At 39.7% G+C, this 26,485-nt stretch overlaps 2 protein-coding genes and 1 pseudogene across 2 annotated transcripts in view; 2 read left to right on the forward strand and 1 right to left on the reverse strand.

Moving 5' to 3' along the window:
- The first annotated feature begins 2,519 nt into the window (after positions 1-2,519).
- LOC140934582 (uncharacterized) overlaps positions 2,520-26,485 on the forward strand; it is a 466,993-nt gene continuing 443,027 nt past the window's right edge. The window contains exons 1-2 of the mRNA XM_073384182.1: positions 2,520-3,182; positions 3,300-4,785. Coding sequence (XP_073240283.1) covers positions 2,520-3,182; positions 3,300-4,785 — 2,149 coding nt within the window. The remainder of the gene's footprint in view (positions 3,183-3,299; positions 4,786-26,485) is intronic.
- LOC140933014 (tetratricopeptide repeat protein 28-like) lies at positions 4,956-6,245 on the forward strand. Its single transcript, XM_073382520.1, has one exon. It carries the CDS (start codon positions 4,956-4,958, stop codon positions 6,243-6,245), a length of 1,290 nt encoding a protein of 429 aa, XP_073238621.1.
- LOC140933410 (wolframin-like) lies at positions 12,728-24,759 on the reverse strand (annotated as a pseudogene).

Raw genomic sequence — 26,485 nt, forward strand, 5'->3', positions numbered from 1 at the left:
TAAAAACACACTATTAAATGCTTTCTTTGAACTTCGCGTTTTCTTTGTAGGGTGATCATAGTTAAGCCTGATTTTATTACATTAGCCGGGCTGGTCCTGATTGCCTCGAGATCATGGAATAGTTGAGTCTCCGCAATTCAACTAGATTGCGTAATGTAAATCTTCTCTACGATGATATAATTTCAAACAATTTTCTAAAATTATTTGGTCATGTTTTCTGACTGACGAAGGTGACTGCTTAGAAACATGGAAACATGTTTAACAAATCGTCGGCATGTAAGGGAATCCGGATTCCAGAATCCGCGAAATTGGGCTTGTGGAATTGGGAATACATGCAGCTGAAGGAATCCTGACCCGCCCCCCTTATATTCTGGAACCCAGAATACAAGATCCACTGAAAATGATTGGAATCCCGAGTAACTGGAATCCCGGCGCAATCCACGTCGTGGAATCCTGGGGCAAAACAAATAAAAAAAAGATCGCGATTCGTCTTAAAAGGATAAAGATTAACTGCTTTCTCGGCTGCAAACGCGTAAGTTTGTCCCAGTGGAAAAACTAGAGGATATACATAGAACATATCCAAGCTAATGGATAATTCTTTCTTACCATTTCTCATCTTGTAAGAAAATTTCTTTCTTTAATTTTTCTTTCTTTGTTACTTCCAGTTTGATTCACCGAGGTGAAGAAGCTGAAAAGAGGGAAAAAAAGGAAATTTGCCAGAAACGACTGTAAGTGCCTCACATTTAAACAATATTCAAACTACAGCGGATAGCTTTTTCGCCGGCACGAAAACCTTTTGTTCACTCAGAAGAACAGGATTTCGGCCCGAGTTTTGTAACGGAGCGACGCTGCGCCGCGCCGATCTCTAAAGTGGAGAGCTCTACATGCTATTCGGTATAGTGTGAACACAGCCTCAATTGGCAATCATTATCCTTTATTATTAATAATAATAATAATAATAATAATAATAATAATAATAATAATAAAAACTGGCAGTTTTATAATTTTCAAAAATGATTTTGGTTTCTCGAAAAAGAAATCAATAAAAGAAGTTTTTCAATTCTGAACTTTTCAGCCTGTCAACAAAGTCATTACTGTATTCATTATGAACGTGTTTTTTGTTTCCTTTTCTTGTTAAAACTGAATTCGAAGTTGTGAATTGACAATACATTTCGTATGTAACGTATTTGCAGGATACCAATTTATTTTTTTAAAGATGTTAATTCCAAAATGAAAATCGTATCTTGACTATTGTATTTTTTGAAAATCAAAAGTTGCTGACTGACCAAATTCATTTTATAGTGACGGTTAAGAGAAGGGGAAAACGAGGAGTAGGACAAGTTTTTGTTAGATAACTATCGCCTGAAAGCCGTGTTCGTTGTTGAGCTTTCCAGTGCCTTCAAAGGCCGAAATCACGGGGAACAATCCGTTTACCCGTCCGTCAAATGCGAGTCCTTAAAAGCTACGGTGGACTTCACGTCAGCAGTAGAAATCAAGTTGAAATTGAACTCTGACATTGTTAAGTCAAAAGTTGTCAGTAAATTGTCGGTCCTGACAAACTGACAGAAATTTTTGCTTTCGTTTACCGAAGTGACGATTTTTAAAGTTTGAATAAAGACTTCAACTTGATGCCGCGGATGGTGACAAACCATTAGAATAAAACAAAATAGGGTAAACGTGATGTCATTTGATGATCCGCCACACCAAGAAACCACCAGAAAAAGAGACAAAAAACATTGCTTTCACTCTTAGTGTTTATAATGGCTATTTTGAAGGTAGTCCTTGGCCGAATGAAAACTGTTTGGAGGTAACGTTTTCAAAAATGCAGCATATACATACTGGGATATACCCACTAAAAAGCCATTTAGTAAATTTTCATATGCAGATAAGCTCTAGGTAATCACAAAAGCGAACAATGTTTTTCACAGAAAATATCGCCAATGCGAATTTTCTCTCCGACAAAAATTCGGCAAAACGAAATTTCGCTAAGAGAACAGCGAAATTTCGTTTGACTCCACGAAAATTCGCGAGCGCTTTGACGAAATTTCGTGGTGAAATTTCGTCGAATTTTTTGCGAGAAGAAAGAACGAAAAATACCGAATTTCGTTTGCATTTCTTTTGCACAGTACTGTAAAATATGAAAATGAAAGAAGAGCTATACGTCCAGGCAGAATTTCGAACAATGTTTATACCCAAGAGAAAAAAATGATGGGCGCTTTCTATTCCGCCCAAACTTTAGGAAATTCGGGTAGAAATCAAATGGAAAAGACCATTTCGGTTAGGTCTGACAGGAATATTTGGGAACACCTTTGAAAGTTGTCCACTGAGAATGAAGACGTAGGGGGGAGGGGAGTGTTTTTGTTGTTGAGGTCTATGTAATTGTTAATTAGTCCATAAAAGAGAAACTATTTTCTTTTCTTATTTTCTTACGTGTTCTATGATTGCTTTCATAACAATTTTTTTTCTCTAGGCATAGTACCTTCAACAAGCAATCACACTTGCAATATTAAGATTTAAGAATGACACAGAGGATAATAAAACGAATTGAAAATCTTACGGATCGTCTTTTAGAAGCCAAGCAAAATAACAGAAGGTTTGAAGAAGGACGTGCCTATTGCAGTCTCGGCATTGCTTATCACTCCCTCGGCGACTTTCGACGAGCACTAGAGTACCATGAGAAAGACCTTAGTATTGCCAAGGACGTCGGCGACAGCGCCGGAGAAGGACGTGCCTATTGCAATCTCGGCAATGTTTATCAAAACCTCGGCGACTTCCAACAAGCAATAGAGTACCACGAGAAAGACCTTAGCATTGCCAAAGACGTCGACGACAAGGCCGGAGAAGGACGTGCTTATTACAATCTCGGCAATGCTTATCACTCTCTTGGTGACTTCCAGCGAGCACTAGAGTATCATGAGAAACACCTTAGCATTGCCAAGGACGTCGGCGATAGGGCCGGAGAAGGACTTGCCTATGGCAATCTCGGTAATGCTTATCGAAACCTCGGCGACTTCCAACGAGCAATAGAGTACCACGAGAAACCCCTTAGCATTGCCAAGGATGTCGGCGACAGGGCCGGAGAAGGACGTGCCTATGGCCATCTCGGCAATGCTTATTACTCTCTCGGCGACTTCCAACGAGCAATAGAGTACCACGAGAAAGACCTTAGCATTGCCAAAGACGTCAGCAACAGGGCCGGAGAAGGAGGTGCGTATTGCAATCTCGGCAATGCTTATCTCTCTCTCGGTGACTTCCGACAAGCACTAGAGTACTACGAGAGAGACGTTAGCATTACCAAGGACGTCGGCAACAGGGCCGGAGAAGGAAAGGCCTGTGGTAATCTCGGCAATGGTTATCACTCTCTCAGCGACTTCAAACGAGCAATAGAGTACCACGAGAAAGCCCTTAGCATTGCCAAGGACGTCGGCGACAGGGCCAGAGAAGGAAAGGGCTATGGCAATCTCGGTAATGCTTATCGAAACCTCAGCGACTTCCAACGAGCAATAGAGTACCACGAGAAAGACCTTAGCATTGCCAAGGACGCCGGCGACAGGGCCGGCGAAGGACGTGCCTATTGCAATCTCGGCAATGCTTATTACTCTCTCGGCGACTTCCAACGAGCACTTGAGTGCCACCAGAAACACCTTAGCATTGCTAAGGACGTCGGCGACGGGGCCGGAGAAGGAAGAGCCTATGGCAATCTCGGCAATGCTTATCTCTCTCTCAGCGACTTCCAACGAGCAATAGAGTACCAAGAGAAACGCCTTAGCATTGCCAAGGACGTCGGCGACAGGACCGGAGAAGGACGTGCCTATTGCAATCTCGGCAATGCTTATCACTCTCTCAGCGACTTCCAACGAGCAAAAGAGTACCACGCGAAACACTTACGCATTGCTAAGGATGTCGGCGACAGAGCCGGAGAAGGAAGTGCCCATTGCAATCTCGGCAATGCTTATCACTCTCTCAGCGACTTCCAACGAGCACTAGAGTACCACGAGAAAGCCCTCAGCATTGCCAAGGACGTCGGCGACAAGGCCGGAGAAGGAAAGGCCTATTGCAATCTCGGCAATGTTTATAAAAACCTCGGCGACTTCCAACGAGTAATAGAGTACCACGAGAAACACCTTAGCATTGCCAAGGATGTCGGCGACAAGGCTGGAGAAGGAAGTGCCTATGGCAATCTCGGCAATGCTTTTTACTCTCTCGGCGACTTCCAACCAGCACTAGAGTGCTACCAGAAACACCTTAGCATTGCTAAGGACGTCGGTGACAGGGCCGGAGAAGGAAATGCCCATGGCAATCTCGGGAATGCTTATTACGCTCTCGGCGACTACCAACAAGCAATAGAGTTCCAAAAGAAACTTCTTAGCATTGCCAAGGCCGTCGGCGACAGGACCGGGAAAGGGCTTGCCTATTGCAATCTCGGCATTGCTTATCTCTCTCTCGGCGACTTCCAACGAGCAATAGAGTACCACGAGAAAGACCTTAGCATTGCCAAGGACGTCGGCGACAGAGTAGGAGAAGGACGTGCGTATAGCAATCTTGGCAATACTTATTACTCTCTCGGGGACTTCCAAAGAGCATTAGAGTACCACGAGAAACACCTTAGCATTGTTAAGGACGTCGGCGACAGGGCCGGAGAAGGACTTGCCTATGGCAATCTCGGTAATGCTTATCAAAACCTCGGCGACTTCCAACGAGCACTAGAGTACCACGAGAAAGACCTTAGCATTGCCAAGGACGTCGGCGTCAGGGTCGGAGAAGGACGTGCCTTTGGCAATCTAGGCTTGTCGTTTTTAAAATTAGGTTTTTTGAATGAAGCTTTAGCTCATTTTAGATCGAGCGTAGAAACTCTTAACACTATTAGAGCCAGTCGCATTTCAAAAGATGTCTGGAAAATAAGTTTTCGTAAGGTTTGTAAAACTGCCTACACCTATTTATGGCAAGTTCTTTTAATGCTTCAAAAGACGGACGAGGCTTTATACGCTGCTGAGCAAGGAAGGGCACAAGCCTTGCGAGACGCCTTGGAAATAAAATATGGCTTCCCATCATTTCCACACAGGTGCAATAATTCTGAAGAAGAGTTTACAAACACTTCAAGAAAAGTATCTACTTTGACAGCTTTTCTTGCAATACAAAATGAAACAATTACTTTATGGGTATTGGGAAAGGAAAGCAACGCTGTATTTAGGCAAGCAAAGTTAACAAGTGAAAGTGTACACGAAGATTCATTTGCTGCTCTTTTGGAAGCTGCTTTGAAAAAAATTGATGCTGGGGTCGATGTAAGATGCGAGAATCGGTCATTGGATGAGGTAAGCGACAATCCACAGAATCCAGCTCCCAGTGCTCGAGGCGATGATCGAATATTGGAGCCATCATACAGTAATACCGACTGGTTAAAGCCACTGTATGATGTTGTTATTGGTCCAATTGAAGACTTGCTTAATTGTGATGAACTTATTGTAGTCCCTGATGGTGCTTTGTCGTTAGCTCCATGGGCAGCCCTAAGTGAATCTTTAAGGATTCGAACTGTTCCCTCACTTGCAATTTTGAAACTGATCACTAATTCTTCGACTGATCACCATACTAAAGATGGAATCCTGCTTGTTGGAGATCCAAGTCTGGAGAAAGTTACAAATAAACGGGGTAAGCCCATTCACAAGCAACTTAATTACGCAAAAAAGGAAGTGGAAATGATTGGAGAAATTCTAAACTGCCAAACCCTTACAGGGGAAGCTGCAACCAAACAGGAGGTGCTTAAAGGAATGGAGTCAGTCGCTTTAGTTCACATTGCAGCTCACGGAAGAAAGGAAACTGGTGAAATTGCCTTGGCTCCAAACCCCGGGTGGGAATCAAAGAATCCTACCCCTATGGAAGAGGATTATATTTTGAAGATGTCTGATATACAAGCTATTGAGTTGACAGCGAGGCTGGTTGTTCTCAGTTGTTGCCATAGTGGTAAAGGAGAAGTTAACTCCGAGGGCGTCGTCGGTATGGCGCGGGCTTTCTTGTTTGCTGGTGCTCGTTCTGTGCTAGTGTCACTCTGGGCAATCGATGACGAAGCCACAATGGAGTTTATGAAAAGTTTCTACCAACACCTGAGAGCTGCCGAAAGTGCTAGCTATGCTCTTCAGAAGGCCATGAAATGTCTCCGGGACTCGGAAAACTTTTCTGCCCCTAAGTACTGGGCTCCATTTGTGCTGATTGGCGATGACGTTACAATTCAATTTGACGAAAATCATTGAAGAAGTAAGTAAAAAATTACATTTTTCTTGCTTTGTATTTTTTAAGGTGTTAACAGCAAAATTTAAAGATTGCAAAATTAAGGAAATTACTGACAAAAAAAATGCATAGAATGGAAAAACACTTCAACAATGTTGACGATTATGTCACAGCGATCTCTTGGTCTGGGTTCCAGCCACCAAGTGTACCGAATGTTACAACAAACGTTGGAAAGATTTCAGTGAACGTTTCCGAATTTTAGGCCATACAAAAACTTTTCCTTACTTTTTTCTTACCGAAAGCCTATAGGGTAAAGAAAATTCTGTTAAATTAAGCCCTCTGAACGTCTCTAAAATGGCTACAAAGCTTCCAAACCTTTTCAAAAGCATTGCTATCGCAATGACCCACGGCATTGCCAGTCGTCAAGAGTTCACTTATAGATAGATCTGAAATGGGAATTGAAAACTAGAAAACTTCTTTCAGATTAAGGACTTTCGACTTATCCTTGTGTTGAAAAAATGGTTTGGAATAGCTTATGGAACAAATAATAATAATATTATCTATTGCTTTTATTGCACTTTTTCACATTCAAAGATATGATCAAATGGGCATAACACTCCAATAAAACTGAAACAAAAGTCATATTACATACTTTCTATATACTAAAGCTTAATCATTTGTTACATTTCCTTCCTAATAGGTAATTTAGCATAACTCATACCAAATAAGAAGTAAAAAGAGAAGATAAAAGTAGAAAATAAAAACCTACGATAGATCAAGACAGGTCGCTATAGGCCTCTTTAAAATAGTGCGTCTTAATGAGTCTCTTAAACTTATCAAAATCAAACTCTTTCCTAATATAGTCCAATATAATATAATAATGATGATGATGATAATGTCGATGACGACGATGACGACGACGACGATGACGATGATGATGATGGTGATGATGACGATGACGATAATTTTGAAGCATATATTGATAATAATGTTAATAAAGGCAAACGAGATTTTTATCCCCAAATAAAGGTTACATTTTCAAATGTTAATAAGGAGGCCTGGATCATGGTTTGGATTGGAAACAATGTTCATGTTTGTTTTGGCTAAATCCATGAAACTTGTTGTTTAGCGAAAATGACCAGCAAATGTTACCTAAAGTGATCAAAGTGTGTTAATGCATCAAATGTGTCTTTATTTTTCAGGGTCGCACGAAGTGTTTGATATCAAAGAAACTATGCGTGTGTGTAACACAAAAAGGACTTTGCTTCCCTGTGAGCAGAGGTTTCTTTCTGATGTGGCATTTGGCGTATATGAAGTGGATGGTGTCGCTTGGCAGTTGTGCAGTTGTCTTTTTTTTCCTTTTTACACCCCGAAATGTGACAATGTTCTTTGTTAGTGTTTTTTGTTTTGATAACTTTGAAAGAAAGTTCAGATTTCACACATATCGAAAATGGCATGCAATATACTATAGAGAACTACGGGGTTAGTAAGCCCTTATTGTAGCCCTAACTTTTGTACGTAACAATTAATGAATGAGGCTGAGTATCTTATGAAGAATTATGGAGATCGAGGAGGGTGTTATCCGTCGAGGCCGTAGGCCGAGGATAACACCCTCCGAGATCTCCATAATTCTTCATATGATACGAAAGCCGAATTCAATAATTGTTTCATTATTCATTCAAAATAATTCCTAGTTTAAAAACATGGCTAAAACATGCTTACCTCCATCGATCCATCGATGTTAAGCTCCGCAAGTATTCTCCAAATAGCAGATCTCGCCCTTCGAGTTGTCTTCTTGCTGTTCTTGCCATGTTTTTAGCTATTTTTTCGCCTAGTTCTTACTCTTAAAACGAGTGAAATGTCCGCCATTTTTCAAGTTCACAACCAAAACAACTCAACCTCGTCCCTAGGTCTTCTTGGTTAACGGTGCATTAACCTGCACGAACGCTGCATTTTTGACGTCATTTCCTCGCTAAACACAAAATTCTTCCAAATTTGGTCATCAGTAACTGGTTATCGTGAATTAAACGTGTGGTTTTAGCCAATCAGAATCGGAGAAATATTTTGAATGAATAATAAATTATATTCATAACTCTTATATTATCTTATACTTTCCCCAACTTTTGTTTTATTATATTAATAACTCTTATCTTATACTTTTTAGCAACATATTTATATGTTATTTGAAAGATAACTGATTGTACTAGTGTTCTGTAAGAATAGTTAAGTTTCCTTTCAGACTGATGGAGGTGCCATCAAACTCCATGTCATAATAGTAAGAAGAGTTTGCAAAGATCATCCCTTGCATCCTTCCAGTATGATATAGTTTCCATGTCTTTATTTTAAGTATGTTGAAGCACAATTGGGTAGTGTCGTCTGCGTAGAGGCGTAGTGACAAGAAGGTGACGGATTAGTTAATGTCATTCCTAAAGATGCTAAACAATAAGGGACTGAGACGACTTCCCTAAGGGACACCAAAGCGTAGAGATGACCGGTTAGAGCATGTGTCATTGCATATTACCCTTTGTTTGCTGTCATGCAAATATGATCTTATAACTTAAAGGGCTGGCATTTGTACGCCATATGCCTTTAATTTTGCTAGTGGTAAATTATGGCAAATCAGTCGAAAGCGTTGATCGATCCATGGCAGCTACGCCAACGTCTTTCTTTTCGTCAAGAGCGCGTCTCCAATCATCTGCCAATTTAATCAAGACTATAGCGCAAGAGCGTCCCTTGAGAAAGCATGACATATTAGGTGAGAAAGTTTGTCCAAAGGAAGTGTACAGTTGATTAAACATCACTTTTTCCAACAGTTTGAAGATTTTAGGGAGGAAACTCACAGGTCGGCAATTGTTTTTGTCCGTCGTTTCATCCTTTTGTGGATAGAGGTGACATTACTCATTGCACAGAGTATTTGCTCAACCGTATCTGACCAACCTTTGTTATTTTGGCTGCTTTTGATTGTCATTTTTCAAACCAATATGATTTTGAAAGGAGAAATTGCAAACTTACAAATCCTTTTGAAACTAAATACTCCGGGACAATCACTGTTTTATGTGGGGGGAGCGCGCGTAAACCACTGTTGCAGGCACTTTTTAAGCATTACTGGCTTTCAGAAATTATTGGAACAAGGCAGAATTAAGCATATAATTAAAAAAGAATTTTTTAAAGAAATAATTTATTCCCTCCCCCATTTTTATGTTTTTGTAATTTGCTGCGTTTGATCTTAGAGCGTATGATTTGTAAAAGTTCAGGTTTTACATTTCACATACAGCCTCCCCCGATTTCCCAAACTTTTACTCCATGGACATGTTAAATGATTTGACGTTTATTTGTTCGTGTGAGAAGCGTAAGGTTTGTCGCGTTCGTCTCATTAATGTACAATGAGAAAACAGGAAAGTTGTGAACAGACTATTGGTGTGTTTATTGTGCTATATATTCAGTTTTATATATTGTCTGCAGTATTTTATTCAAACGTAACTGAGTTTGTTTAGCAAGAGGTCATGACTGTTTGCGGCTTGGTTTAGAAGTGTTCCATATGATTGATTGCGAAATATTCCGTCCTTGCTCATATAAACATATCTATGTTTGTTTGTTTTTTTTTAATTTTTGCCTGTTTATATAACAAGCAAGTTGGTGTGATGTCTAGTCGACTTTACCGACATAATAAAATGTAGATGTGAAGCCAATTCAGTGGCAAAAAAGTGACGAATTTACTCGGTATGGATTAACAAATAGGCTGATTTAGCAACAGAACGTGAACGTCAGTTGACGACGGCGCGCGCAAATCAAACAACTGGCTTGACCAATAACAGAGCGGCAAATTGAGCACCGGAGGCGAGTTTAGTCTTTTCCCGCGCGCTTTCCCGTCGTCAACTGGCGAGGATACACTGTAATCAGGTTTCATTTTATCCTTCAAGTTTGGAATGAAATTAACCACAATGTATAGTTCCAAGCAAGGCTTAAAAAGTCCTGGTAATAATGTTTGAATATTAGGCATTTTTTAAAAAATAAATAAATAAAATTAATTACAGTGGAACTTCGATATAAGGAAGGGCCAAGTAACTGGCAAAATATGTTCGTTATAACAAGGTTCGTTAACTTATATCGAGATTCTTTTTCGTATTGCTTTATATTTTACTATTACTGGAGTAAAAAAAAAGTTGTTAGACCGAGGACTTCCTTATAGAGGTTCCACTGTAACATACATTTTCATATATTTAAATAGTATCTTCGTTGGAATAAGAATCGTCCAGCATCTAAATTTATTATTGGTCCGTTTCGACCCATCAGTCAGATTCGTGGTAAGCCTCACAACGCCTATCTTTACAAAACCGCACTTAGTCCTAGACTTCTGCGTTTTCAAACCAGCAAGGCTGTGTAGCATTTGCAACGATGCGGAAGTCTTTTTTGATGAAGGTTCTCGATTAAATCTGAAGACTACTCCACGATGGAACTACGGTTTCTTAAAACGAATTATATCGGCTGATGATGTGGTCCCTGACGCATTTCGATGACACACTAGACAAAATTAAAGGGTTTACAGGAACCTACAGTGTAATATCATGATCTGTAAACTTCTAGTGGTGGATCCAGCATGTGCAATCTCCGCGGGCCCTGACCAAGCATATTCGTGACCAGGCTTTTAGAGCAATTTTACTTGGCCCCGTGAAACAGTTAATAACCACTAGTATACAATAACTGCAAATACACAAAAGAGGACAATATTAAGAGCAGCTTTCCGTAAATATCCTCTCACGGTCGGCACAAGTTCAAAATTTGATTTCGCACATTTTAGGCTCATCGATAACCCTTAATGATAAATGAAACATGCTCTAGTTAGTTTTCCTAACTAACGTGTTCTTTTGTTAAAATTCGAGAAAACTCATTTTGCCCGTTCGGAGCTCAAAATACACTTTCGGTAAAGCGAAACTTTACACAGATTTCATTGACTCGTACATCAAACTACAACTACAGCTTGGCAGTCTTTGAAGAACACTAATAGTTTTTATGACCCTTTCTTCATTAAGAGAACATAAAAGGATGACAAAGATAAATTCTGTATCGCAAGTTGGCCCAATTGGTCCAGTCCGGAATTCGGCACGGAATTACCTTGCAGAGTATAATTAACAAGCATACAATATTCAGTAGAATTAATTAACAATTATTCCTCGAGCCCGAATGGGCTCTGAGTTAATAGCCCACGAGGTCGAAGGCCGAATGGGCTATTGACTCAGAGGCCATGAGGGAGAGAGGAATAATTGTTTTAGTAAAATCTGCTTGTTTACTATCTAGTGGTGGGTCTAAGAAAGGGATTCCGGCCCCCTTCTTATGTCTAAGTCAAATCAAGCGCCGCAGGGCTAAGCAAAAGTCTTAATAAGTTCGCCCGAATCCCCCGTCACTCAGAGTCTGGGTGGTCGGGCCCCTGACTAACTTGAAGGCATAGATCCACCAACTGCTACTCAATTTACTCTAGGTAAAGTAGTGTAGTAGGTAAAGATTAAGTCCATTATGTCTTCATATATACTTTGGCATCTAAATAGACTCTCTGACGTTTTTTTTCAAGTTTTCACAAAGACCAGTAAGTGAATATTTATTGACAACGCTGGAAAAAGCGCCTTAAAATTAGAAAACCTATCAAGTTTAAAGATGATACGTTAAAAGCGAGGTAAGATATTACTCCACAAGGTCGCGTCATTTTACAGAGGTTTGTATGGTGGGGGGAGGGACGAATTTACCCCCCACCATGCAAACGTCTGTAAAATTCGGCGGCAGTCAAAAGTTGAAAAAATCGTGGAAGGGTCTGTTACAATAGAAGATAATATATAAAGGCTAATCCGAACGGCCTCCACGATCTGAACAAGTTGTGTGGGGCTTCACTCAGTGAAGTAGCATAGCAGATACAAATTAAGCCCATCATGCCTGCGTGTGTACATTGGTATCTAAATTGCAATAAAATATAAAACATATCGTGCGGTCTAAATGACCACCACGATCTAACCAAGCTGAACGGGGCTTCACTTAGTGAAGTAGTAAAGTACGTGAACACTAAGCCCATTATATCTGCGTGTGTACGTTCGCATCTAAATTACAAATAAAATATAAAACATAATGTTCAATCCGAATGGCCTCCACGATCTGAACGAGCTGTGCGGGACTTCGTCAGTGAAGGGCAAGAGCCTCGGACCTAGAATGCAAAGCACAGATACTGATCTCAAAATTCGTAAAGCCCTAGCAACGATAGCCCTGCACGACATGACGAAGATCTGGCAATCAAATCTCACAAGGAACTTGAGGCAAGGACGGATCTCGGCTGCTGTTGGGGCTATATTTTTGCTCTGAAATGAACCAATCGATGAACACCTTCTTATTCTAGAAGCCAGCCAATAGAATCGACCTTTGAACCCCCCACCTCGTTATAGACATACCATTGTAATGAATTCATAAGACCACTAAAGATATTATCCAGTGAGTTCACCATCAGTCAAGGTAACACGAATCTGGTATAGGTTACTTTAATCAGAGTTGAAAGCTTTATAAGCACAAACTAACATTTTACCAATTTGATATGACTCACTTAATTGCCGTTGGCCTCTGTGCCGGCTAGTTTCTGCTAAACTTAAAAAGCTGTTCGTGCATACGATTAATTGCCTCAACAATGCTCCATATCCATATTTATAAGCGGCGTAAAAGGCCCCTCAACTTACGATTAGGCCTGCTCGCTTAATTTCCATTCATGTCTCTGCTGTTCACAATCGTTTCTAGCGGTTTCTAAAACAGAAACACGTTTTCAACATGAACTTCGCTATGTAGTAAACACGAGCAAGTAAACTATGATTTGTCACATCTTCACGGATATCCTTATATTGGACAAAGCTGTTACTGCTCTAAATCTCCATGTTTTACAAACATAAAACATCTTAAACTAGCTTGTTTGCATTTTTGACGTAACCGTTTCCCATATTGAAACCCTCACTTAAATATTCATTACCTGCCATAAATTATATTCCAAACACTAATCCCGTTCTCTTTATTACTAGAAAATGATCGTTCTTTACGATACACAATTCCATACCAACTGCCCCTTTACTTTTCCAAGAGAAGCCTGTACGTACTGTATGGAAAAAAAAGCCCCGCTCTGTCATAATTCACACATCATCTTCATCATAGTCTCTTTCGTTAATCAAGGGCGTCATAAAAAACCGGGTTATGAATAGACCAGAGTCACGCAAACCTTCAAATATGTCGTCACGCCCAAGCCCAATACGTGGTTTGACCTTGGTGCCGTTGATAAAGAGCCTCTTGGCCGTGACGGTCACGTAAGGCGGCCCACTCGCCAAGCGGCCTTGGAACGTGATCTGTGATATAGAAAGGAACGTTGGTTAGTAACGGAGAATCAGAAACGAACCTACTACATAGAAGAGACACTGAATTATTCAACAAAACGGGATTTCATTACAGTGAATTCAAACCGACTATCAAAATAGAATTTGAGTGCCATGTATAAGGTAACTCTTCGCTTGGGGGCGTTGTTTAATGGGTTTAGGGTCACTCTATGTGAAATATTGTCAATATAATATCGAATTTTACCCTCTTTCACCACCGGTCAGTCAACTACATAGCTTAGAGGCAGAGCACCCCAACGTTCCATCCGATAACATGGAGGGCCATGGATCCTTTCTTTTCGATAAGGCTCTTAAAAAGCAATTTCCTTTCTGAAAATGCCTGTGTAACACTTTTTGGAAATATGGAGTGATTTAGAGCATTTTTACCCACATGACCAGCATCTATGCAAATTAATTGCAACAAAAGAAAGCGGTAAGGCTTCCTCAGGATTCGCTTGGAACACCAACATAGCCTCCTTTTCATTGTTTTGGAACACCATGTCTGCTGTGACATCACATGAAAACGCCCTACATGACCCTTCAAGCAAGTCACTTGCAGTGCACATGAATTGATAGTTCTAAAACCATAACGTAAAAAAAGAATTGCTTTTCTTGAAATTCCAAACATCAGCTTGTCGTTCAATTTCATGAACAATATTCTACCAATACAACATGATCCATGACCGTAAAATGTAAAAAGAATTTTACACCGTAAAAATAGACGGGAAAAATACATAAGTACTCTTAAAATTTCGCTGTTCCCTGAGTTCTTTCAAAGATTTAAATTTTTCGCTTGCTCGAGGTGAAGTTCCTGACTTTTCCCTGACCTTGAAATTTTTCCCCTGACCATTTACTGACCTGTGGCAACCATGTAAAAAATAAGACAAGCCCTAATTATATCAAACCTGTGTATTCTCTTGCAATGTGACCATGGTATGGTAGAATCGGTGTGTGACAGTCACTCTAACTACTTCCTCGTGCTGTGATGCTGCATCAGTAGTCATCTTTACCCCAACAGAAAAGGTGTACCTGTCATACGTTCTTAAATGACACGGTCCTATAGCCTTTCGTAACCACCAGCGTGCTTCCGTGAACCTGAAAGAAGGTAGTAAAGTCACTTTTTATGGTTCTCTTGAACTAGATTTTTACAAACGCAAAGGAGCTGCCATGGTTGTTCTATCTCCAGTAGCCAACCTCGACAGCAATACGTTAAGGCCATTATTTTTTCTTTCTTGTTTTTCTATTTCATGTGTTTCTATGAAAGAACTTGAATAAATATTTTTGCTATTATAAGATTCAAAAGTTATCGTATGACCTGATCAACTAAGTTTAAACTCGCCCCATAAATCGAACAATTCTGGATACACAACAGCGCAGAATTTCCTTTACCGCGCAGGTCTAGCGAATGGTGTGAAGTTTACTACAAAAAAAGGAACGATTTTCTCTTATGCGAGTACGTTGATCCATTTATTTAATTCTTAATATTAGGAAAGAACTGTTGCTTACCATATGCAATTCACAATACCGAAGGCATAATACTAATTCACTGCTTACTCTAGAACAGCTCATGAAAGGGAACGAAAAAGCAAAGTTTCTTTGAAAGATCCCAGGAACCAAGTATGTATACATATAAGTTTCAATTTGCCCCTATACCTGTCTCCACCTCTATTCTCCTCTTCTCCAAGAAGGCATTTAGAGAAGGCTGCAAAAACCGGGGGAGGTAAGTGACCAAGGGACGAAAGCGATTTTCTACAGAGCTCAACTTAACATCAGCTACAATTCCAGTCCAGTTGACAGACTCGCCTTGAAATTCATTGCATCTTATCTGTACTGCTGCGATATTGACTTCACCTCCCTTAGTCATGCGGACACAGGTATTGTTGTACTCTTTCCATGACAGGACTTTGGTCGGGCCATATATCGAAGGGACAAAATTGATGTAAACAACGGGAATCAAAAGGCTAACAACCACCGAACCCGTTAAGATTATGATTAGTTTTTTCCTGCGCTCGAGTTTCTCTCCATAAGGAACCTCTAGCTTGGAGTAGTAAAACATAGCTGATGAAAACGCTACAACTGCAGCTGTGACCGCAAGCTTGAATACCAGATCAAGCGTCATAAACCACTACACGAAATACGTCACAGACAGGCCAACAGTGAACAGAATCAGTAAAGGTAGCGTGGTCACAAAAATTACCCACCCCAGGGTGGCGCGGAGCAGGCTGCTCCAGGTCATCAAGTGAAACAATTCGGTAAAAAGCTGCCACCATAGCAGACACAACAAATAAGGAATAAGTACTTTATATATTCCACGCCAAGAGTGACGACCCGCCATAATGAGAAGCAGGACAAAAATTACCACGTGGAGAATGGATGGAAGACTGATGTCAAATTCCAGTCCATAGCGAAGGGGCACTGCGGAGAAGAAAAAAAAGAAGATTACAAAGTGCACGCAAGTAATGAAGGTAGCTCCGAAGCGCTTGAGAGCAGTTGCCTCCCACCAATTAGGCCTGGGTTCAAATCCTGGCGTCGTCGCCATATGTGGGTTAAGTTTATTTTTTGTTCTCTTCTTAGCTCCGAGGAGTTTTCGACTGGAAACTCCGGTTTTGTCCTGTCTTCAAATACATTTCCAAATATAATACTTCCATTACGTGGAACGAGCGGACACGTTTAAACGAGTTGTTAGGACCTTCTAGGTGGGCTTCATTGGTAAAAAAAAATACAATTACAATTACAGACAATTGACTTTCCGAGGACAGGAATTCGTGAATTGGCTCTGGTGGAGGGCTAACTTTAGAGACGTTAGCACTTGAACCCCTTAACTTTATCAAATGAATTGACGGAACTAAGCTTTTTAATTAGGGTATGGAAAGGGGACTCGCCACATCCCGCATCCTCGCCCCTTTTCTTGCTAACCAGAACTTCATTTTTTTTCCAATCCGCACATGGCCCAGAAGTTTGGTTTTGGTGTCTGCTTTAGAAGATTCAGACACAGAGGGATATACAATACAACAATACAATACCCTTTATTTAACGTGGTCAATGTGCTTAGCTAATTAGCTACTGTACAGACATGCCACGAAAAATAAATAAATAAACTAGAAATTATAATAGAAAGAGAAGATTTCTCATAAAAACCTATATAAAAAATATATATATACAGTTAAAAATTATTAAAACTACGAGTAGATCACGAGATTAAACTTTGCAATTCACGTAACGAAGATTTTGGCAGTAAATATAGGATTAACGCTTTTCGTGTTTCCACAAAGTAAAAGTATTGAACAACAATGAAAATTTTGCAGAGATATGACTTTACCTTACCAACAAAAATTGGGTAGCACAGGAACGCCAGTCCTCGCACATTCCCCAAACTACACAGTCCGGTGGTTAGCAACTTGAGGAGAATTGTGTACAGTGCAAAGTCATCGTATTTATCCGGCAATCCTCTGAAAGAAGAAACTAGTAACCATATGGACTCATTAGATGGAGTGGTCTATAACTGCATAAGCTAAGGAAAAGCGCTCTCCAAGCATGCAGTCAACAAGTTACATAACACAAAGGACTGTTTTTAGGTTCCCCGATGGACACTGGGCCACAAATTCTAAGTGGTAGTCCAACCAAAGCAGAGACAATTCCTTCTTCCTCAGTTATTGCGCTCGACGCCAGGAGAACGCAACATAAACTGAACGCGAGAAGCCTGGGCACAAGCATTTAGCAGAAAGAATCTCGATTCTTTGGTTCGTTCAGGTTCCGGAAAAACGTCATAGACTCCATGGGCAAGGAGCGCGCGCATGTCTTTTCTTCCACGTGCAGCTTTACTCGTTTTCTTTGTCTGCACTGTTCATTTTCTTCGTTAGCTCCTCGTCAGGTTCTGCTCTACTCGGTAAGTTTAAACTCAATAATTTTTGGAAGTAAATGCAATGTGTTTTTAAGATTTCGTACGTCTAATAGAACGAAGCTTGATCAAGAACTCGTTTACTATTCTGACGCGTACAGAAAGTGCGTTATTCTATCTACAACATTCGAACTCACTTACTAATCCCTAATTACTGCTAGTTTAATGACCCTAACTATTTGTCCGTTGCTTGGTATCAAACTTGCAACTTGACGCTCCACAGAACAGCACCTGATTCATCCCAAGTCATCTCTTCAGTATCGTTTGCAAGCGGTCACGGGAGACTTGCAGACCACCTCGACAAAGGACAAGACGGAAAGGAGGAAGAGAGAAAGGAAAGACTACCCTTCTCCCGTATTTCTTTCTTCCCATCTCCTCCGCGTGCAGCTCATACGCACTTCCCTCATTTGTATTAATAAAAAGAGACAAGGATGAAAAGACTGGGGAGAAGTAAGGGCCAGTACTCAGCTACAGCTGAGCTAACCCTGCCGCAATAGGAATTCTGAACATTACATTCGCATGTGGGCCCGGCGGGGGTAAGCACTCAACAAAGTTTTATACGGGGAGGCTTTGCCCGGAGGTCCACACCTCTCCGTTTAGTATACCATTTTCAACAGAAAAGGTACCCCTTTCGTATACCTTTTATTGACAAATGGTATCCCTTTTGCATACCTTATAAGTTTCAGTGAACGCTGCAGCCCTTTTCGGTTTTTTTTGTAGGTCATAATGACAGATTTCCCAACCTTTTGAAATACTTCAGCAAGTGAAATCCCTACTCTTTCATATACAAAAATGTACCTAAGGCCCAAGAAAGGTACCCCTTTCTGACAGAGCCTCCTCTTATCGACCATTATAGGGAGTATCCCCCTTGCCTAAGCAGGCGGGTAGCTACCTGTGCGTACATGAGAAACATCCACAACACAAACTATCATGAGAGATGGCAAGCATTTACCTGTAAAGAACAAAGCTACCAAACTCAGTTCAGAACACGGTATCCAGATTTTGTCACAAAGTGGAAACACAGCCACTGTTACCAACAAAACAATGAAGAAGGAAATGTATGGAGTCACAGAGTTCCACATGAACTTATTCTCGGCTTCACTGCTGTTCAGTCGAAGGTCAAACCTAGTAAGATATAACAATTTTACACAGCATTTTAAAGTCACGCAATAGTTTTTGTTTGTTCCTTACAAATACACTAAAGAAGGCTATGCTCTAGCTGAAAGGAGGACGCTGAACTTTGGGAGAGGCAGAACAAGGGGACTATATTTTTAAGTGCTTCTGCAAACCCGCTTTTACCCCAATTGCACATCCCCCCTTCTTACAGAAGACAAGATCAGCCTTAGCTGCAGAGGGAAGCTATTTTTGGAGGGGTGTAAAAAGAGACCAGGTTTTAAAGAGCCTATGCAAACACCCTTCTTACCCTATTTGCACTCCCCCATCCTAATCACAGTAGACAGGGTCAGCCTTAGCTGCAGAGGGAACCTACTTCGGGAGGGGCAAAGTAAGGATACCCAGTTCTAGAGTTCCCATGAATCTACCTTTTCAACCCAGCAACACTTCCCCCCACATCTTACATCAGACGGGGTCAACCTGAGCTGCAGAGGGAAACTATTTTGGAAGGGGCGAAGTAAGAATACCCAGTTCTAGAGTTCACCCCAGCAACACTTCCCCCTGCACCTTACATCAGACAGGGTCAGCCTTAGCTGCAGAGGGAAATTAATTTGGTAGTGGCCTTAGTTGGGCCTTATATTTTTGGGTTTCCCTTGCACCCACACTTCTATCACCAGATACACCCCCCCCCCCCCCAATCCCTAGGGTAACTGGCTGTTCACAATTTTCTATTCCAGCTGAAACAAGGCAATAGTTAATTTTTATATTAATTTTTATTTATTTATTTTTTATACTTCATCCCAAAATAGCTATTGACTTCCATGGCTACCAAAACCATTCTGTTACTGACTATATAGCTGGGCTTAAGCCTTGGGTGGCCTAAACCATTATGCATTACTATCTCAGAGAGGCAGGGGGGGGAACTCCCTTAAGCTTTATAGGAATATTCAGCCCCATAGGGTACAGTTTTTGAGCCCCTTTTGGTCTAAAATTTTAAATCAAGTAAGGTAAGGTCTTGGATTGAATTTGACTTTTTTTCAATTAACCTAAGAGAGCTGTTCTGAGGTCCACAATTCTGCAGGCAAAATCAAAGATTTTAATTTGACTAGGGTTAGAGTTTGAGAGGACATGCTGCACAACCCCACCAAATTTTCAAGGAGTATACCCGCCTATTGCCATAAGCAAAAATTAATAAACAGATTACATACTTTTTCATTAGCTCTGACACACTTCTCAGTTGTCTCAAGGCTTCCCTTCCATAAAACACTTGGAGAGAAAACACGACCAGTGACAAAAAGCAGATGTAGAAAATAATCAAGGGAATTATAAACCAGAGGAAGTCTGCAGTCAGTTGGCTGTAAACGTACAGTAAAACTAGCATTTGGATTTGGGAGGTTGGAATCAAGGACTTCAAGAAGGTGGATCCTTTCTTAGAAATCTTTACAAGGATGAAGTGCTTTGCAGATTCCAGGGACTGATCTGGATATTTCATGACCTTGTTATACAAAAGAAAACATCTAAATCAAGTTTGGCAACAAATCAAAATTCATATATAGTGCATGTCAGGACATTTTAGAGAGGTATTGATAGCTCATATGTGGGCAGTTCTCCAAACAATGTTTCACTTCATCAATCCCCTAAAGTCAAAAGTCCAAGCTCAAATAAACACAGTCAGGTAGATTTTGTGGTTCAATTTTATCCTTAGTTTAAATTTATTTTCTTTTATTTTTTGGGTGTGGTAATGTATGGTAATGAGTTTGATCAACAAAAATTAAACCAAGGATTAAAAAATTGAAGCACAACATAGACAACATTTCTTCTTGACATCGAATGTCAGCACCTCCCTAGTTGATGACATAAATCAGTGTATCTTTTTTATTCATTTAATTTTACTGTTTTCAGCACAGCCAACTCTTGATAATATGTCAAGTGAGGTGATATAAAATCCCTTATTTATCTACCAAACCTGAGAGGTTGACCACACCATGGTACCAATGTGCTTATTACTCATTTTTAATTTGCCTATTATACGATTCCCTTTAATTGGATGAAGGGAGTAGCTATTGGCATGATTGCTGTACCAACTATTATTCGCCTATTATACGATTCCCTTTAATTGGATGAAGGGAGTAGCTATTGGTATGATTGCTGTACCAACTATTATTCGCCTATTATACGATTCCCTTTAATTGGATGAAGGGAGTAGCTATTGGCATGATTGCTGTACCAACTGGCTTTGCTGCAAAACTTTTATTCAAATAATACAAATAAAGCTGTCGTACCAGCTCTCTACAAAATTTCATCAAATATTAATTTTCATAATGAATTTTTTCCCCAGCAGGTTGATTGTAAATAGGATTTTAATTGAGGTTTTGTAATTAATAAAGATCTTTATTATTTTTTCCCTTTTCTTTTTTAACAAATAATTTACTGTTATTTAAGAATAGTTCATACACTGTATATACTGTGATGGTCATCTTTCTTCCGAGAAAAAAGTGTGCATAATTATAATGCAGGTTTGAAAGGAACCAAAACAGAGCCGAAGATCAAATTCAGATGGTAGACAAAATTCTTCTTGATGGGATCTTGTAGGGGAGGGACCCAAGAGCATCTTGAGATGTGGGGGGGGGGGGGGGGGGAGGAGGGTTAAACAAATGGGGTTTTTATTTTAGGGAGCACCAAAAGAAATATTCAAATTTTATACCTGAGCCTAGTCTTAAAATTGTAACCCAGTTTTATAGCTTTAAAAAGAGTGAACAGGTTGAATACTGCAACCTTTTTCTTTTTCTAACATAGTGGACAGTTTTTACTTAGTACACAGTGCTTTATCTTTTTCAGTACAGAGGCCTTTTTGAATTTATCCATGTCCTCCTTAATTACTCAGCAACGTTACTACTTCAGGCACTTCCCCTCTGGCATATACCATTACTGTGTCCTTTAGTTCAGCCAGAGTGAACTTATCTTTTTTGCTAACAGTCAAAGCATTGATCAGCAAGCTCATCAGTCCGACTTCCTCGCTCATTTCTTTCTTCTCCTTTTCAGGACTGCTATTTGCTCCTCGGGTATCTGTTTCCTTTTCATTAAATAAACAATATTCATACTGGACCTAGTTGTTTAAAGGCTGATTAGCACAAACTTGGTGTTCAAATTAAATTATCTGGGTTTCTTTTTCTTTTTTTCTGAAAGTATTTTCTTACATAATTTTCTCTATTTTTTTAGAGTAGCCAATCATCAACTTGAAGACAAAAAGAAGTAAACTAAATTTGTTTTTAAAGCTTTCATACCTGGACAAAAATTTCACCCTAACCCTGGTTTATCTTTTAACCCAGCTTTGAACAACCTCGCCCTGGATGCTAAACAGGCATTATTTTAAGGTCATTATCTTAGGAGCTAGGGTCTATTAAAAGGGTACAAAATTTAAAATTTTTCAAAGAGTATTAAAAATTTATTTCTCTTTTATTGTCACTACAAAAGTTGTGTCTACATGTATATCCTTATAGTCAGATCTATCTCCTTTCATTTAATATATTTTCACCACCATGTATATTGACAAATTGGTCAAGCTGTTGCTCATAGACCTGTACCAAGGATTTTTATAACATAGCGCGCGTGCTTGCCCTATATAAGTCCTATTGAGCCGCTATGAACAAAATCTTTATTTACGCACGCCCGTGCGTAAATAAGATGACGTGTACTGTTCAGCTGTGTTTTTCGTCCCTTTTCCTAAGTACCCAAAAATCGACGGCAATGATAAAAAACTTTCTAGACTTTTTTGGAATTTAGCTTCGTTCTAGCCACTCAAAGCAACAGCAAAAGCCGTGACATGTTTCGCAAATAATAGAGCCTGCATGATTCGTTGAAACTTGAAAGTCTGCCGTAAAGACTGACATTTACTTGAGAAAAGACCACAAATTGGTCTGTGTCGGAAAATATCCAATTTGTACAAAGTGTCCTCCGTTTTTAACGTTTGTTTTATATCCTACAAAACAAGTTAATTAAAAGTAAGCTCAACAGCAAAAAATTATACACTTTTGTTATCGCCGAACAATCCGACTGAAGCAGGAAAATTTCTCTTGCAATAACAAGACAAATGACACAAGGAGACATGAATTTATTACTCACAAAAACAACTTCTGCCGGGTCTTCTCAAGAAGCCGTAATGACCAGCCATTGTTCGTAAATGAATATAAGGCTAACGTAGGATGACAGTCGTCTTCGCTGAAAAACAAGTTTTCTGGATTTTGCCGAGCAAACATAAACATCTTTCAAGCAAATCCAAACCGTACTCCACGACTTCCGAACATGTGAGTATTTTCACTTCAGGCGGACTTTAAGACTCTTTTTCCTTTGTTTCTTTTTAGTTTTCATTGATAGTTAGCGAATAAATAAGCAAATTTTCTTTCTCAGTTTTCAGAAAGAATTTTCATTCAAACTAAACCATTGTGGCGTGTTTGTAATCAGCCAATAGAAGCGTTTGTTATTGTGTCGCGCGTTACGAGAATTTTGTAGTTAATCGAAAAGCAAGCATTTTTGACAGCTATGTTATAAAAGAATTTGCTCATGCTTTTAGCTGTGCGTATATCGAGTTATGGATGCACTTGGGAAGTTTGGAGAGCACTCAAGAAGGTAGAGTTGCACTCGGCTATCGCCTCGTGCAACTCTTACGCATCTTTCGTGCTCTCCAAACTTCCCGCGTGCATCCATAACTCGATATACGCACGCTAAGCATGAACAAATTCTTAATTTACAGTGAGCTGTTATGTGCATGGGTGTTAATTAAGGTTACAGGTGCCCACCAATTCCTCCTGACATTCCAAACTCAGTCATGTCCAAACCAAATGCAAGTAGCGGGATACTATATGCTAACTAATGATCCTCATACGCAGGGCTGTCAACCCTCCCGGATAATCCAGGAGACTCCAGATTTTGAGCCATTTCTCCCAGTCTCCAGATTAGAGTCTGAAATCTCCTGTATAATTGCTGAAGTTTGCCATTTCTTGTAGATTTGACTTTCTGACAACGAAATTTCAAATATTTTGCGTTGTTTGAGCTATCTTACTGTTATAAACATCGAACGTTTCCTCACAAACTCCGGTATGCCAAATGTTGTAATATAGGCAATAATGTGATTGATGGGAAGTAAACCAATTAGGTCAAATGTTACAATTCAAACAACATGTTTTTTGCGCGTTTTTTTTTCCCCAAATGACGTCACATCTATCATCCCTTCCCCGTCAATTCTCAAATATATTTGACGGCGTGAGAGGTGGACAGCACTGCATACGATCCAAAAAGTTAGCTTTCCATGCAGATGTTCTCAGGGGTTCATAACGCATTCCCAGGAACGCATGACAAACCCCCAAGAACTTCTGCGTGGGAGGCTACCAAAAATTGGGATATCATTTCCTTTTATAGTGCCCTAGCCATGGTCAAGTGGCGGTGCACAGGCATGATTTGACTAGACATTTCACTAATGGCAATAGGTTCATTCCTGGTGATGCCATTTAATTGTAACCAACCTTCTGTTTTTCCTTTGCTCTTTTCATAGCCTCATCAATATCCTGTATAGCCACTTTGTCTTCGCCATCTTTCTTCACAGAATTATAAAGCTGCTGAATGGCATATCTAAGTCTTTTTTCCTCTTCTGCAATCTTCACACACCACTTGATATCATCTTCAGTCTCTGGTGTGATTCCCTGGCTCTCTTCCAGGCATTTAGCTAAAAGATCTGTAGCCTCCTTGTTCCTTCCCTGCCTTGAGATTGCAATTAAAATTTTCACTGCTTCTTCTTTTTGCTGTGAGTCTTTGGATGACAACATCTCTTTTGCCTCAGATACTTGTTCCTCCATGTTGTTATGGCTAGTATTTTGCAAAACATAGAAGGAGGATTATTTAAGTCTGGAAACTGCTTTTACACCATTTGATCATCACGCGATAAATCATTCACATATATTTTTGTAATCTGAAGCGAATAGCCCTCCCGCTGTCTGTGAAAGTGCAAATTAACAAAACTTACGCTCTGAAGAATTATCCCGCTCACAACACCAGGAATTTTTGTTTTGCTAGCTGAATTAATGAATAATGTAGGTTGCATTCAAGATCGAACAAAGTTTCGATAAATCGCCAATGTATTGTTTTTCCTCGCCATTAGAAATGGGGGAGCTGGGAAAGAGTTACCAGGTCCGGTCGCGGCTCCACCGCGGTCAAACGTCTGAGCATGCGCGAAGATTTGCTTGGTGATCGCTACATTCGATTTGGAAAATCTATACGCATGTGGCTACGTCTTCTTGCGGGCAAGAACAGAGAAATTTTCTTTGTATTTCAAGAAAGTTCACTGGCGATGAATAGGAAGAATAAGAAGAGCGTATAACAGGAAATGTAAGTATGAGTAAACTTGCCTTTGACAATCATAATATTCCCCAAGTGCTCTTATGCTCTTGTTGATCAAAATGGTGGCACACATTTGTGGCCGCTAAAAGTATAGCTCAAGTTTAAATAGTTTTAAATTGTTTAAGCTTTCTGTAATGCTTTATACTAACACTGGCTTGAACGTAATTTGAATGGTTGGTATTTTTATTTAATACAAACCATATCTTTTGGGCTCTGGTTCGTTCTGCAAAATAAAAAATTTAGTAAATTGTCCGGTTGTGTTTTTTTTTGCGATGAAACTGTTCTTTTATGACTGACGACCTTAATTTTAAGCTTGTTCTTACCTTTTCACATCAAATATATTATCTCGCTCAGGGTTTAAGTCTGTATTAATAATAAACAAAATGTATCGATAATGAATAATTATTTTAGATCTCATTCATAAAATTCAATGACCACATCACATGAATTTAGTAAACATAATCGAGCTCAAAAAAGATGTATGAACATCTATAGTGTCGGTGTTATTTATTGTTTTAGGCCAGGCACATTGTGAGGGGAAAAAGGTTTTTGTTTTAGCAGATGTTTAATAACCACACATAAGTTCAATAATCACAGCAGCATAAGATTATTTTTGACTGTTTGACATTGCAAATTGACCAGACATCAGTGTACATGCTGTCATTTCAACACTATTGCTTATTCTTCATGTTTGTTTACATTCATGACTAGGCTTCTGTTTTCATTACGCTGTCCATTCAATGCTCGCAGCTTGGTCTTAGTTTTACAGTTTAATTTACTAGCAATAGGGGGGGGGGGGGGGGTGGTAAATGAGGTCTCAGTTGTACAACCTTCTGTGTTGATTTAAACTGCCATGGTGTTTAATGATCTTGTATGCATCTTTAAGGTGGGCCAAATAATAGGAGTTAGAGATTATTGTGGGTTACTAGATGCTCATATAGCATTAAAAGGGAAGGTACTTGGTATCTACTGTAGTTTTGTTCTTGCTATAACAATCTGACAACTTATTATTTATTTGATTAAATCTATCTTATTTTTGTACAGAAAGTTAGGAAGGGGATGAATAGAAGACACAGAGTCTAGACCCTGAAGGAGAAGCAGATCCATGAGAAAAGGGTGCAAAATGAGAAGAAAGAATGGAAATGATGTACATAAAGAACACCTAATTTAACTGAAAAGACAAATAAAGGTTCCACTCAATTTTATTTGCAATTTTGTCTTCTTTCTTACAGTATTTTAGACTGTCTTTTAGAAAATCTTGTTAGCCAAGCAGTCTAACTGACCAGCCATCATTTGGAGATGGGCAGCTATCCTCTCAAGGCTTTGTTACCTGTTTATTAATATTATTTTTTCTGCTTTTTCTTAAAGTCTTCTTTCTTGATCTTTGATCACCTCTCTGGCTTAAACAAAGTGCATTATTATGGTCTAAGTGAAAAGTTAAATTCCATTTTTTCTCTTCTGTTTCAATCACAAATAG

The sequence above is a fragment of the Porites lutea genome, chromosome 4 (genome assembly GCF_958299795.1).
Source record: "Porites lutea chromosome 4, jaPorLute2.1, whole genome shotgun sequence".
NCBI classification, from domain to species: Eukaryota; Metazoa; Cnidaria; class Anthozoa; order Scleractinia; family Poritidae; genus Porites; species Porites lutea.